Here is a 13,511-nt window from a genome sequence, read left to right as displayed (position 1 = left end):
GGGAATGAAGGCTAAGATATAATTTAAGATTATAAAATTATGAAGGCTATGCATAGGATAAAATATCAACTTATCTTCAACTTCTATAATAATGAAAAAGAAGCTGATGGTTAAATGATGTTTCAATTTTGTCACTTCTCTGTAATCTGAGTCTATAGAGTTTGATTTCTTGATATTAAACCCTAAAAATGGGATGATAGTTAAATGAAACCTCAATGCTGTTGTTACTTCTTTGTGATCTGGATCCATGGTGTTTGATTTCTTGAGATCAAACCCCTATAGGCTACTTATTTAGTGACCACAAAGAATCAGAAAAAGGAAAATACCTTTAGGGTAGGGAAAAATGGCCCAACGGTCAAAGAACACTTCATAGGAATCTTCATCTTCATACTAAATTATATGAATACTAAATTAATGAAGCAGAATGTGGAGAACAGAGATGAAAACAACTCATCTATCCAATTTCATCAGACTGTTCTTCAGTACTGACACAGAAATCACTCTTACCTTTATACTCAAAGCTATTCCTTCTGATTTCAGTGCTAAATATTGTCAAGAGGACAGAAAAGTAATCTATCCATAATCTACTTTTGCTCACTCATACTATTTTTTCTGCTTGTAATATCGTCCATCTCCAGACTAAATTTCATCCCATCCTGTAAAGACCAACTCAAAATGCCATGATTCCCTGATTACCTCAGATGTTCTCCTGGGAACTTCAATTAACACTGTTGTTCAACTCTCTGATGCACTTATATAATACTGTAAGTGTTGTAGTTATCTGTTTATGCTTTATCCCCTTACTAAACTATAAGCTTCACAAGAGCAAGAACTATGTTTTATTTGAAGTATGTATCTCAGGGTTTGGCACACCAGGGACTGATGAATCTAAATCCTACACAAATATCCTTTGAAGATACTGCTAAAATACTACTTTCCATATGTGTATGTAATTTTTTAAAAACATAACTAAATAACTATCAAACAGGAATTAAAATTCAATGTGTAAATTGCCCCTTCATTTATACTATCTCCCAAGTAAGATAATTCTGTACTCAGAACTCTTCTGGTCAAACTAGGTAAGAACTAATATATTTGTGAAACTGCATAGGCACCAACAGATTTCAAGAAAATTCAACATCATGAAACTGGAGTTAAGAATAAAGTTTTGATGTCATTCTCCAGTCCTACATCAGTCCTACATTTACTAAAATATTCATAGTAATAGCATAGCATAGTGTTTTTGTAGAAGCAAAGAGCTGGAAACAAGTAAGTGCTCAATGATTGGGTGATGGCTAAACAAACTGTTATATGAATGAAATGGAGTATTATTCAGTTATAAGAAACAACTAAAAGGCAGAATTGAAAAAAACATGAGAAGACTTTGAAGTCAACAGAACTAAGAAAACAACATACATGATTATAACAATGGAAACTGAAAGAACAATAAAACAAAACCGAATTCTATATGACTAAAATAACCAAGCAGGACTTGGCAAAGAGCTGAGGCAATCAGTCTCCCCTCCTTTCAATGCAGAAAACAGACAAAAAATGTTACAAATCAAAAGTTACCATTAAAATATATTTCAAAAAAGAAAGAACACATTTTAAAACACCTTCAAATATATGCCAAGGAATCCACTGCAATGGGCCCCTTATCTGTCAAGCATGTGGCTTCAGTCAACTAGAGGGTGCAACAAGTACCTTTAGGCTTAGAACTTTTCAACATTTTTTCTCTCTCTTCCAGTTTTTCGTCAGTTCTTCTGGAGGTTGCCTTTTGTACTATTTTCTCTCCAGTTGAAGAAGATGGGCTGCAATCTGGCTGAAGCTTCTGAGCTTTTACATTCAGCCTTGCAACATTCAACATCTTTAAAGAACGTGACATGCTCTTCATCTTTTGTCTGACTGGAGTACCAGGTATCCCCCCTGGGAAATATCAAAGGAAGAAAAAAAATTTCCATTTCTAAAAAGGTCAATTAAGAACTTATTCAAACCATTCTACAAAAGTATTGCAATAAAATATAAGTACTACAAGAAACACAAGAGATATATAATAGGAGAAAAAATGGAGGTCTTTCCATTTAGGCTTGGGAATGAGAACAACAAAAACACACAACATGATCAGGTACAAATTTTCCATACATCAAACAGTTTTATATTATGACACTAGGGCAACCCCAATGAAGATTTGTTAATTCCGGTTCTAGAAACTAAAAACTGTCCATCACTGAGAAATCTGCTGTTTCCAAAAAGACACATTAATAGCAATAGAGTAATAGCCCAAAGGAAGACTGACTTTTGGCCAAGATGCTACCTGATTGGAAGGAGTTCAGCTGCCATACCTCTACCTCAGTAAAAACCTAAAAACCAGGCCAGACCAATAGTGGTCACAAAATCTAATGAACAACTACAGTTAAATGACTTCATCTATTCCAAAACTGCATAAAAAATTGATCAGAAGCCAATGGACAATGGGAAAGGGAACAGTGCCAGTAAAGTTAGTGCCAGGAAATTAGATGGAATATTAACAGTGTCACCAGAGAACAGTCAGAAATATCAGTAACCTGCAAGTCTTTTTATCCATCTCCTTAGCAGCATCAATCAGTCTAAGTACTATTACTCAGACTAAGACACCCTAGGTCCAGGGGCTCCAAGATCTCTAGCACACTGTATTGTGGTGCTACAGGGTACTCTGAATTAGAAGACCCAGGGTGGGCCTAATCGTAGGAGATTACGGTCAGCACAGGAACCCAAGTAACCTAGGTTGATATCAAGCAAGTAGCCAAACATAAAATGCATTAAGAGGTAGGTCTTGGTCCTGGCACAAAGTTTCAATGTAGAAACTAAGACTGTAGAGATGAATAAATACAAAACACATACCACTATAAAGAAATACAATAGATTTAGGGATACTAAAAAATCCAACCAAGAAAGAAAAAAGTTTTATAACAATGTCAAGGAACTTTGGGAGACTTAAAGGGAAAAAACTATATTTTTTCACTTGGACTATATGAATACCTAGAAGAAATGAAGAAAAAAAAGTAAATAAAACCTCTGGAGGAAAGTGGAAGGAATAAGTAGCTTACCAAAGTAACATGCTGCCTCCAAATTAAAATAAACGAAACAGAAATCAATGATTGAACTAGACAGCAAGAAATACTAGAACAAAATCAAAAGACTGAAACAATAGAAGAAAATGTGAGGTATCTGCTGTCGAAAACAGCTGTTTAGAAAACAGGTCAGAAAGAAGGAATTTAAGAATTATAGGACTGCCAAATAATCATGATTAAAAAAAAAAAAGATTGGACACTATTTCAAGAAATCACAAATTAAAACGACTTTTATCCATTAGAACCAGAGGGCAAAGTGAAACTAGAAAGAATCAATCAATCACTTATTGTGAGAAATTTCAAAAGGAAAAAAGTCACAGGAATACCCTAAATTCACCCTAAAGTCACATACCCTAAATTCAGAGTGACTGTATCAAAGAAAAAAAAAATTAAGTAGCTAGAGTTCAAGTACCAAGAAGTCAGAGTTTGGATCACACAAGACCTAGTAGCTTCTACTATAAGCAGAGATTTTTGAGTACAATTATTCCAAAAGGCTTATAAGCAAGAATAATTTACCCTGTAATGATAATGCCTAATAAAGGTGAAAAGAAAGAAGGGAGCAAATAAAACATTTTTTAAAATGCAGTCAAGAATATAGAAGGAAGCAGAGATAAACAAGAAAATTTTGAAAGCAATAGGGATGAATTCACATGCTTAAAAAAAAGCAGTATGGAAGAATTCAGTTTCATATTATTATTCATCTTTTTGTGTTCTACTTTGCACATGGAAATACGCATTTAAAAAAATTTGTTGGGAAGCTAGGTGGCACAGTGGTAAAGTGTCGGCTCCGGAGTCAGGAGGACCCAAGTTCGGTTCTGGCCTGAGACACTTAACACCCACACAAAAAAACTAGCCGTGGAACCTTGGGCAAGTTACTTAACCCCAATTGCCCTCCAAAAGGCAAAAACAATAAAATAAAATAAAAATTAAGTTTAGAAAAAGAGAAAATAATTTTGTTCTATACATACGTTTCTTTTTGTTATCTTCCTGACCAACTGTGGTAAATTCTTCCCGAGATTTTCTCTGGTAGAACTCAGACAGAAAATGTGTTAGCTCTCCTTCTGTCTTAGAAGATTCTTCCTTATTAGATGAGGTACCCTGTAGTAAACTATCAATAAATAAAAGTCAAACTATGGTTCGTACCCAGTCAAATAACTCATTTATTGTAAAGCTTTATTATTCACAAAGTATTTTCTTTACAACAATGCTGTGAGTTGAGTATCATTAATCTTCTTTTACAAATGAAGAAAAAGATTTGTCCAAAGTTATACAACGAGCTAAATGACAGAGCCAAGACCAGAGTGGGGAACCTGTGGTCTTGAGGCTATGAGTGGCCTTCTAGGTCCTTGGGTGAGGCCTTTTGACCAAATCCAAGTTTTACAGAAAAAAATACTTTTATTAAGGGGATTTGTATTGTGAAGTTTTGATTCAGTCAAAGGGGTGCACTTGGGGATCTAGAGAGCCACATGTGGCCTTGAAGCTAAAGGTTCCCCACCCCTGGACAAGACTAATGTCCAAGTCTTCTGGGTTTGTTCAATGTGTAAACTGCCTTTCAAAGGTCAAAACTCCAGAAGTCTACCAATGTTTTTTTAAATTACCAAATTATCCTTTCAAAAGCCTATCAAAAGGGGCAGCTAGGTGGTGCAGTGAATAGAGCACTATTCACTGGAGTCAGGTCCTGGAGTCAGGAGGACCTCAGTTGAAATCCGGCCTCAGACACTTAACACAAAAAACTAGCCATGTGACCTTGGGCAAGTCACTTAACCTCAATTGCCCTACCTTCCCCCTCCAAAAAGCAAAAAAAAAAAAAAAGCCTATCAAAGTCCAATATTACTGCTAATATCTTATTGTCAAAGGACAGTATATTACTTTGAAACTTTTATGTTTAAACTAGTTGGACATATATAGCAAGTGATTTTAAAATAGCATCTCATTACCAAATGTGAATGAAATTAGTTCTAAATAGTTCTACTGGATTATATGGAAAGTTAGTTTTGGATTATTAATAAGGGGTCAGAGAGAGTGGTTAATTCACTTCTAGTTTTTTGCCTCTTGATCACTCAATTCTGTCTTAAAACTGGGAAGAAAACTCAAGTAGAACTCTAACCATTCACTGAAAGTTCAATGTCTATGGAATTCTGATAGCACAACTTTCAAAATTTGCCCCATTCTTCATTCGTTATTTGTTCCTTACCAGCTTTCATTAGCTGATGTAATTTCAGGCTGGGGTGGGTGACTATAAGGACAATAAATATATATAGCTATCATAGACTAACACCCTCCCACCCTGTCTTCCCTTGCCCTTACAGGTACTTAACTTTGATCAGTAAATATGTGACTGGCATTAATTCTCATTTTACAGTATATATTTCTAGTTTACCTAGAGATTACATGCCAGAAAAACCCAATAGATTAAGGTTTTGCTAGACCAAATTCCACGAAGCACATGAATCCCACCATCTTGACAAATATTTATTTCACTGGATAAATTTCACCATAAACAAATTAATTAAGCCATGTAGGAGGATAAAGTTCTCTTCAATGGTTGAGTTAAGTAATTCATTTCACCAATATGACTCAACATGAAGGACATCAAAAGAAAAACTGATACTCTGTAGAATACAATTTCCAATACATATTGAGTATTGAATATATAATCAAACTGATTATAATGGATTGAATTATTTCAGAAAATCTAAGACTTTTTTTTTCCTTTTGGAGGGTAATTGGGGTTAAGTAATTTGCCCAAGGTTACACGTTAGTTTTTTTTGTGTGGGTGTTTAGTGTCTGAGGCCGGAACCGAAGTCGGGTCCTCCTGACTCCGGGGCTGGCACTTTACTCACTGCGCCACCTAGCCACCCCAAATCTAAGACTTTTAAATCTAATCTAAGACTTTTAAAGTAATTCCTAATTGCCTCTAGGTTATATTACAACATTTTTTGAAGCAAATTCCTAATTATTTTTGCTTAGGTTGATTATTAAAATAAGTTTGTATTCTTTTAGCATATGTCAGCTGGACTTTAGAAGGTACATACTAGAAATGCATATTAGCTAATTAGATAATCCATATGCAGATAAATGTGTTAACACAATAACCAAGCAACAGACAGAGAAACAAGACGTTTTACCAAAATGATTCCATTAAATTTGAACTTGCACCACTGTGATTAGAGAAAGGAAACCATTTTTCAACAACTGAAGCAGTCCAAGGATGAGTCCGGCCAAGTTCCTGCTGGGCCCACTCAGGAACAGGAATATCTACTGGGAACAAAAAAGGGTGATAGACTAGAGGAAATAACATATTACAAACAAATTGAAAACTTTAGAAAATCTGACCTCTCCTCCCCTCTTCAATCTTTTCCCCCAATGGTCAAATCAAGAATTACTAAAAAAAAAAAATTTTGTTCTGTTTGACCAACAAACGTCAATATTGGCTATGGAATATGATATTCAAAGTACAACAGTACCAACAAAACTTAAATATATTTATAATTCTCATTCTAATAATACTTTCCTACAAATTATTACATGTATCTCTGTATTGGGGTTCTTAATCTGAGTCCACAGAACCCCAAGAATTCTGTGGGTAGATTTCAGGGGGTCTGTGAACTTAGATGAGAAAAAAGTTACCTATTTTATGTATTTAAAAATATTATTCTGAGAAGGGATCCATATGTTTGACCAGACTATCAAAGGGGTCTATTACATAAAAAAAGTTTAAGCTTTGACAGATAGACAGATAGATAGATAGATAGATAGATAGATAGATAGATAGATAGATAGATAGATAGATAGATAGATGGATGGATAGTAATAAAAGTTATACTCAGGTGCCTATATTTCTTATTTTTAAAATTATATTCCATGGAATCTTCCAGCAAGCTGAAAAGGTCTGGTTGAGAGGTCATGTGTTATACAGGACCAGTCTAGCTACATTCTGGGATACTCACTGCCACACTGGTCACAGTGTGAGGAATATTTCTCACTGAAACTCCTAAAAACTTCTACTTCATAGAGGAATAGGGACCTCCATCAATAGAAGTACTTATACTAATGAAATTTCAAGGTATTGAACTACTGCCTAGAAAATGGTTTAAGTGTAATAAAATGTGTAATAGTATTGAGTACATGATGAAAGGCAGATTTAGAAGAATCAAACTTTTGTTAACTCATTACTATTTCATTGTTTAAAATGAGAGATTTTTTATTGTGTTCTGAAATGGAGTTCTATTAGATCAGGTAGGTCTGGTGGGGAAATTTTTACAATATGGCTCTCTCCTCCAAAAATACAACTGCCAGAATCTCTTTTTAGTGACCTTCTGGTTTTGAGAAATATATTCAAAACCAAGGATAGAGTTTTATAGGTTGAGGAAATCTTATATTTGCATAAAGAACAAAAAGCTTACCAGTTACAATACATTTCAACCAGAAATAGTCTCCCACAAATAGAAAAAATAATTTAAATTGATACTCTATACATAGTATCAATTTAATGACCTCAGATTATCTTCAAGATTGACTAAAGTCAGTGTCTGAATTTACTCTGAAAAAAGTATAGAGGATGGATATCAAATAAAATATTCTGCTTCCCCTTTATCCAATAGACATTCGAATAGCTGCATTCATTTGCAAAACACGATTTCACTTGCTTATTAAAAAATTATGTAAAATTACAGTATTTACACTTGTGATCTACAACATCCAAAAATTCAGCAAGGTTTAAGTGAACAAATTTGACTTTACTTTTTCATGGTGTCAGTTTAAATTAGAGTAAACAAAAAAAAATTGCTCCTAAATCACCACTGAATATGTTCAAACATACTCAACTCTTATAAACAGTAAAGTTTTCACTCTAATTGCAACAATACCATGAGAGGTAGTATGAGGTAGCTCAGAAAGCCCTTGTATGTGGAGTCAAGGGACTTAGGTTTGATTTCTGGCTCTGCTACTTATTACGTGTGCCATCTTGGAAATGTTACTTAACTCTTCTGGACCACAGTTGCCTCAGTTGAAAAATGAGGGAGCTCCTGGAGCTCTTTAATCTGAGGTCCATAAAATTGCTTTTGTTTATATTTCAATATTGGTTTCCTTAATAATTCTAGGTATTTAATGCATTGAAAAACAGTATTCTGAGAAGGGGTCCATAGAACAACAAAAGGTCTGGAACTCTATCTCTTTGGTGATCTCTAAAATTATCATAGGGGTGGCTAGGTGGCACCAGACCTGGAGTTGGGAGGACCTGGGATTGGTTCCGACCTCAGATACTTAATACCCACACAAAATAACTGGCCGTGTAACCTTGGGCAAGTTATTTAACTCCAACTGCTTTAAAAAGAAAAAATTATCACTAAGGTCCTTTTTCTAGTTTTAAAGTCCATTATCCCATAAGACCTACCATGAAGATGGACAGATACAACTTAGTTCTGCTGTGATTTTTTTGTCTTTATGGACAGAGAAAATAAAAACACTTATTTAAGGAATTCAAGTTTAACCCTAGATTATGTGCTTACCAGAAGTATTACAATTTTCATGTGAATTATGAATTTGGTTCAATACACTATTTACAACATCTGGGAGAAGGTAAGTTGTATCCTGAGGATTCTCTGTCACATATTTGTGGAGATTTTCCTGGAATTCATTGCGTTCATTTCTAAACACAGTGAGAATTGTAGCAGTGGTGGAAAGAGGAGATATAATTCCAGTACAAGGTGGCCATCCTTTACCAGGAACTACATCAGCAACCTACACATGGAAAAGGAAATCCAAATGATCTTGAGTCTATTGTTGGGATGTCCAGAGCAGAATGTAGGTTAGTGAAAAATTAGAAGCTAAAAGTTTCTTTTTACATTCATTCATGGTTAAATTAGAGAGACTATTGCTTCTTGGTTTCAAACAGCAAAGTATCATTTCACAATAGGGTCAATAGAAGAAAGCAGGTAACAGACAAAACAAATGACAACCTGGATTACAAAACTTCAAGACAGCAAGTGCACGTACTGGCTGTTGTATTACTCCTCCATGAATTTTATCTCATACTAGTCCATCTGGAACCTAAAATGGTGTCAAATGGGCACCTTTTCTTTCATGGTTCCATATTTCCATATCTGTATCTATCTGTCCATATACACATATACATTTATGTTCTTACAAATTGTGTGTATACACAGACACACACTCATATACATGGACACATGCACCAACATTCACAATTATCAAGGCTATACGTTATGTTTTCCAATAATTTGGGGAATATACTTCACTATGTCAACATAGAAGGAGTTATAGTTTCTCTCTTATACAAAACTACTTTATATAAGCAATATTTACCAAATGTAATTCTTCAGTTGACAGTCTTCTAACAAGCTGTTGAAATAACCTTCCTTGCTCTGATTTCTCATTTTCCAAGCTCTGTAGCATCCAGCTTTCTGTGCCAACGCTGCTGCTCATTGGATGAGTCCAGTGGGATATGGTACCATTTAAGAAAATACTGACTGGTCTCTGTAAGTTCCTTTGAGGCATAGCTAAAGGCTCAAGGGTCACTGTCCAAGTCTGCTGAGGCTCATTACCTGTTTTATAAAGAAGAATATTAAATTTCAATTTAAGAAACATATTCATATGAAAAATGGAAAAAATAAATAACACTGTCAGTTGTGGTTCAAAAATAATTATTTGATTCTAAGTTTATACTGCAGCTATGGAGCATCAGCAATAATGCCATTGGTTCTGCAGAGGAAGGCAAAGAAGTAGCTAAAGGAAACTACTAACAATAGTCAAGAATTAGTATCTAGGGGCACCTAGGTGGCACAGTGAATAGAGCACCAGCCTTGGAGTCAGGAGGACCTGAGTTCAAATCTGGGCCTCAGTCACTTGACACACTTACTAGCTGTGTGACTTTGGGCAAGTCACTTAACCTCAATTGCCCTCCAAAAAAAAAAAGGAAAAAAAAAGAATTAGTATCTAGATGATGTCTTCATCTAGATACTTATGGTTTAGAAATTCATGGGAAAAGAATCCAAACAGTACTTATTAAGCATAAAAAAGCAGACTTTTAAACCCAAACTCAAAAAGCATAAGGGCTGGCAACTTCTATGTTGACATTCAATTACTCGATGGTTTCTTTGACATGTTTACATCTTGACTCATTTCATAAATATGTGAATAGCTATGATGTCAAAATATTATACTGTGTACTTCAAAAAACAGCCCTTATCCTAAAGGAGCTTATGAGACTTAACTATGTCAAAATGAACAGCAAAAATCTGCCATACAACAAAAAGAATAGTTGCTTACATCTACATAGTGCTTTACTTTATCACAATAATCTTATAAAGAAACTGAACTGGTTTGTTCAAGGTCACATAGAACAGAGAAAGCTAGTACTCACATTTAGCTTCTCAGCTCCCTTATTTTCTTACCTTCAACAGGCAAGAATAATGTCCCTTCTATCTGTGGGAATGATGCCTGGTGTCTAGGTAATGGACATAGCAAGCAGTTTAAAGTAGAGTCAAAAGGCAAACTTGACATCCATGGGGAGAAGTGGAGTTGAGGGGATCTCTGGTCAGCATTCATTCTTTCACAGTAGGGCAACTTTTCACCATCTTGATTAAAGCACTGGGCTAAAATTTCAGAAGGCAAAATAGTTCCTCCTACATGATGGAAGAGTTCAAACATTGTCCAGTACCCAAGGTGGTCTGGGGAGTCTTGCAGCTGAAATAAAATCAGTCTCAAGTCATTAATCTGTAATACTAAAGGAAACTACTGAAAAACCAAATCCACATCTGCATTAAAGTATCAAATTATTTAATTAGCATATTTAGTTAGCAAAGAACAGCTAGAAGCTTCCCCACTTTGGTCTAGTTTGAGAATGTAGTATGAAGCATCCATACCACTAAGAGAAGGTCCACCCTTCAATTTCTCAGATGGCTAGGTGGCACAGTGAATAGAGCACCAGCCATGGAGTTCAAATACGGCCTCAGACACTTAACACATAAACTAGCTGTGTGACCTTGGGCAAGTCACTTAACCCCAATTGCCCTCCAAAAAGCAAAAAAAAAATTTCTCTTGGAAGATTACCTTGCTTTGATTTGTATATGTATTGCATAGATATACTTAAGATAACTTGAGAGCAGAACAGTTCCAAATTTGCCTTTGTATATATCCAGCTCTTCATTTAGTAGAGCCTTACACACAGCATCACGTGCTTGTTTATTGACTGAATGTAGGGAATAAAGAATTTCATGCAGCTTTTGTGACACAGAATAGTTACTATAAAGCCCACAGACACAAATGAAAATTGTGTATTTAATTAGCCTGAAACTTCAATCCATTTCTGGTCATAAGAAGGTTAGAAAATTTTTATTGCTCTCCGAGTTAGGGATACCATGATCTATACTCATTAACTTGTCTACAATGCTTAAAAAACTAGGAGGGTTTTTTTTTTCCACTGGCATAAGTTTAAACGGACCAATAAAAGGTCATTCCTATTTCTTATAAAGAAAAGAATACTTCCCCAATAAGAAAAATAAAAGTGATACAAGGCTTATAGGATGCCCAATTTGCCCTGTCTTTTCACTCAAGTTCAGTGATGGCCAGGACTTGTAATAGATCGTTAAAAAAAAAAGAATGGTACTTGTACCAAAAAATAAAACAAGACACCTGAATTGCCACAAAAGTGATCCCAGGGTCCCAACTGGTTACCTATTTCTAAGAATTATGAAACACAAAATTCTAGGACAAGGGGGTCCTTGTCCTAGAATTCCAAACACTTGGAAGTTCTTTGAAAATATTTTATTGATGCATTATTATTATTTTTTAAAATCAATGTCACTTCCCAAATAACCATGCCCAAAAGAATGATCACTTGTAACAAAGTATAGGCAGGCAGAACCAATATATTGGCCATACCTTAGAGTTTGTTTTAGGGAGAGTTCAACAATTTATTAAGCATTTATTAAATCTTATTATGTACAAGGTACAAGTCACTTACCTTCTCTGATTTAGGGATAGGAAATGGGACCTGTGATTTCAGTGGTAGAGGAGAATTCACAGATGAAGAAATTCTCTCTACCAGTGCAAGTCTGACCTTCCCTGCAATTTATATAATTTTAGAGTTAGCCAATGCACTATGTGGTTAAATGACTTGCCCAGGGACTCTCATATGATTTGCCCTTCCACAAAAATATGTCAGGGACTCAATGTGAACCCAGGTCTTCCTGTTTCTGAGGCCAGATTCCCAGTCACCATACTATATATTGCCTCACTAAGACTTATCACTAAACTACTACTAAATCTAGGTGAGATCTGCTAGGTGAAGGGTGTTCCTACAGATCACATATTCTTAATCCTTACTGTATTCTACATTCAGGAGGTATAAAGAATAAGAGGATCACCATCCTCAAGGAGCTTACAATCTAAAAGGATCATAAGCTTTAGAGCTAGAGGAAAGTTATAAGACATTCATTCTAATCCCCTCATTTTAAAGATTACAAAATTGAAAAGTTAAGTAATCTGCTCAACATCACATGGGTAGTAAGTGGCAGAAATAGGATTGAAAGTCAGGTCCTCTGGCTCTTCTACAAGTTCAAGAGCAATAAGCTAGTTGCCCTACTAATCAAAGGTAATAGAAGATGCATACACAATGACTGTAAGTAGCAAAATTTAATAAATGCAAAGAAAAGATCTAGACAAAAGAGCTCTGAAAATTTGAGATGGTGGAGTGCATTCAAATGAAAATGTCTCAAGAAGAGATGACATGTGCACTGGAAAGAGGTAGAGAGTAGAGAGTCCATCAGATGGCAAGATTTGAGTTCATCAGAAAACATTTCTTTGGCATCTATGGGAAAGACACTGATATAATTGATGATCTTACCAGTTTTCAAATAATTCAACCTTGATTAAGCACCAAGTACATAAAGGGCAGAGACAGCATAATTTAGCGGATACAGACATAGAAATCAGGAAGTAGAAAGAACTGACTTTAAATCCTAATAAATTTTAATTGGGTGACCACAATCAAGTTACTTAACCTCTAAAGTACAACAGGTTTCTACTTGGGACAATTATAGATTAAGTTTTGCTGGTGGAAGGAGGACTTTCATGTAACAAATTTGAGAAAAGTTTTGTTACAGAAAACTGTCCTTGACTGAAGATGTGTAATATAGGCAAAGTCAAAGTGTTACCAGAAGTATGAAGTACAAGATATTAAATAAGAGTCATTTCACAGAAGAAACCTAGTCCAAAGAAAGTTAAGTTACTTGCCCACACAACTCTTTAGGGTAAAGCAGAGTTCAAAGAAGAAAAATCAAACACATTATATATATACTGTAAATGCAAAAAAACCCCAAACCAAACCTCTACTGATACTTAATAAGGGTGAAACACTACAGTGAGTGTTTCTACTTT

General features: G+C 35.1%; 1 protein-coding gene across 5 annotated transcripts in view; it reads right to left on the bottom strand.

The window, feature by feature from the left end:
- TICRR (TOPBP1 interacting checkpoint and replication regulator) overlaps nt 1-13,511 on the bottom strand; it is a 37,010-nt gene that overhangs the window by 22,160 nt on the left and 1,339 nt on the right. For 3 of the 5 annotated variants that reach the window (XM_069098590.1, XM_069098588.1, XM_069098586.1), the window contains exons 2-7: nt 10,526-10,817; nt 9,438-9,676; nt 8,621-8,852; nt 6,239-6,371; nt 4,079-4,218; nt 1,705-1,926 (exon numbers count right to left, since the gene is read on the bottom strand). In XM_069098590.1, coding sequence (XP_068954691.1) covers nt 1,705-1,926; nt 4,079-4,218; nt 6,239-6,371; nt 8,621-8,852; nt 9,438-9,676; nt 10,526-10,817 — 1,258 coding nt within the window. The remainder of the gene's footprint in view (nt 1-1,704; nt 1,927-4,078; nt 4,219-6,238; nt 6,372-8,620; nt 8,853-9,437; nt 9,677-10,525; nt 10,818-13,511) is intronic. The other 2 variants (XM_069098589.1, XM_069098587.1) reach the window with 1 other exon arrangement.

This window comes from Petaurus breviceps, unplaced genomic scaffold (assembly GCF_028583685.1).
Source record: "Petaurus breviceps papuanus isolate PSGF00001 unplaced genomic scaffold, PetGlider_PUasm1.0 37, whole genome shotgun sequence".
NCBI lineage: Eukaryota > Metazoa > Chordata > Mammalia > Diprotodontia > Petauridae > Petaurus > Petaurus breviceps.
This window is presented reverse-complemented; position numbering and strand designations above follow the sequence as displayed.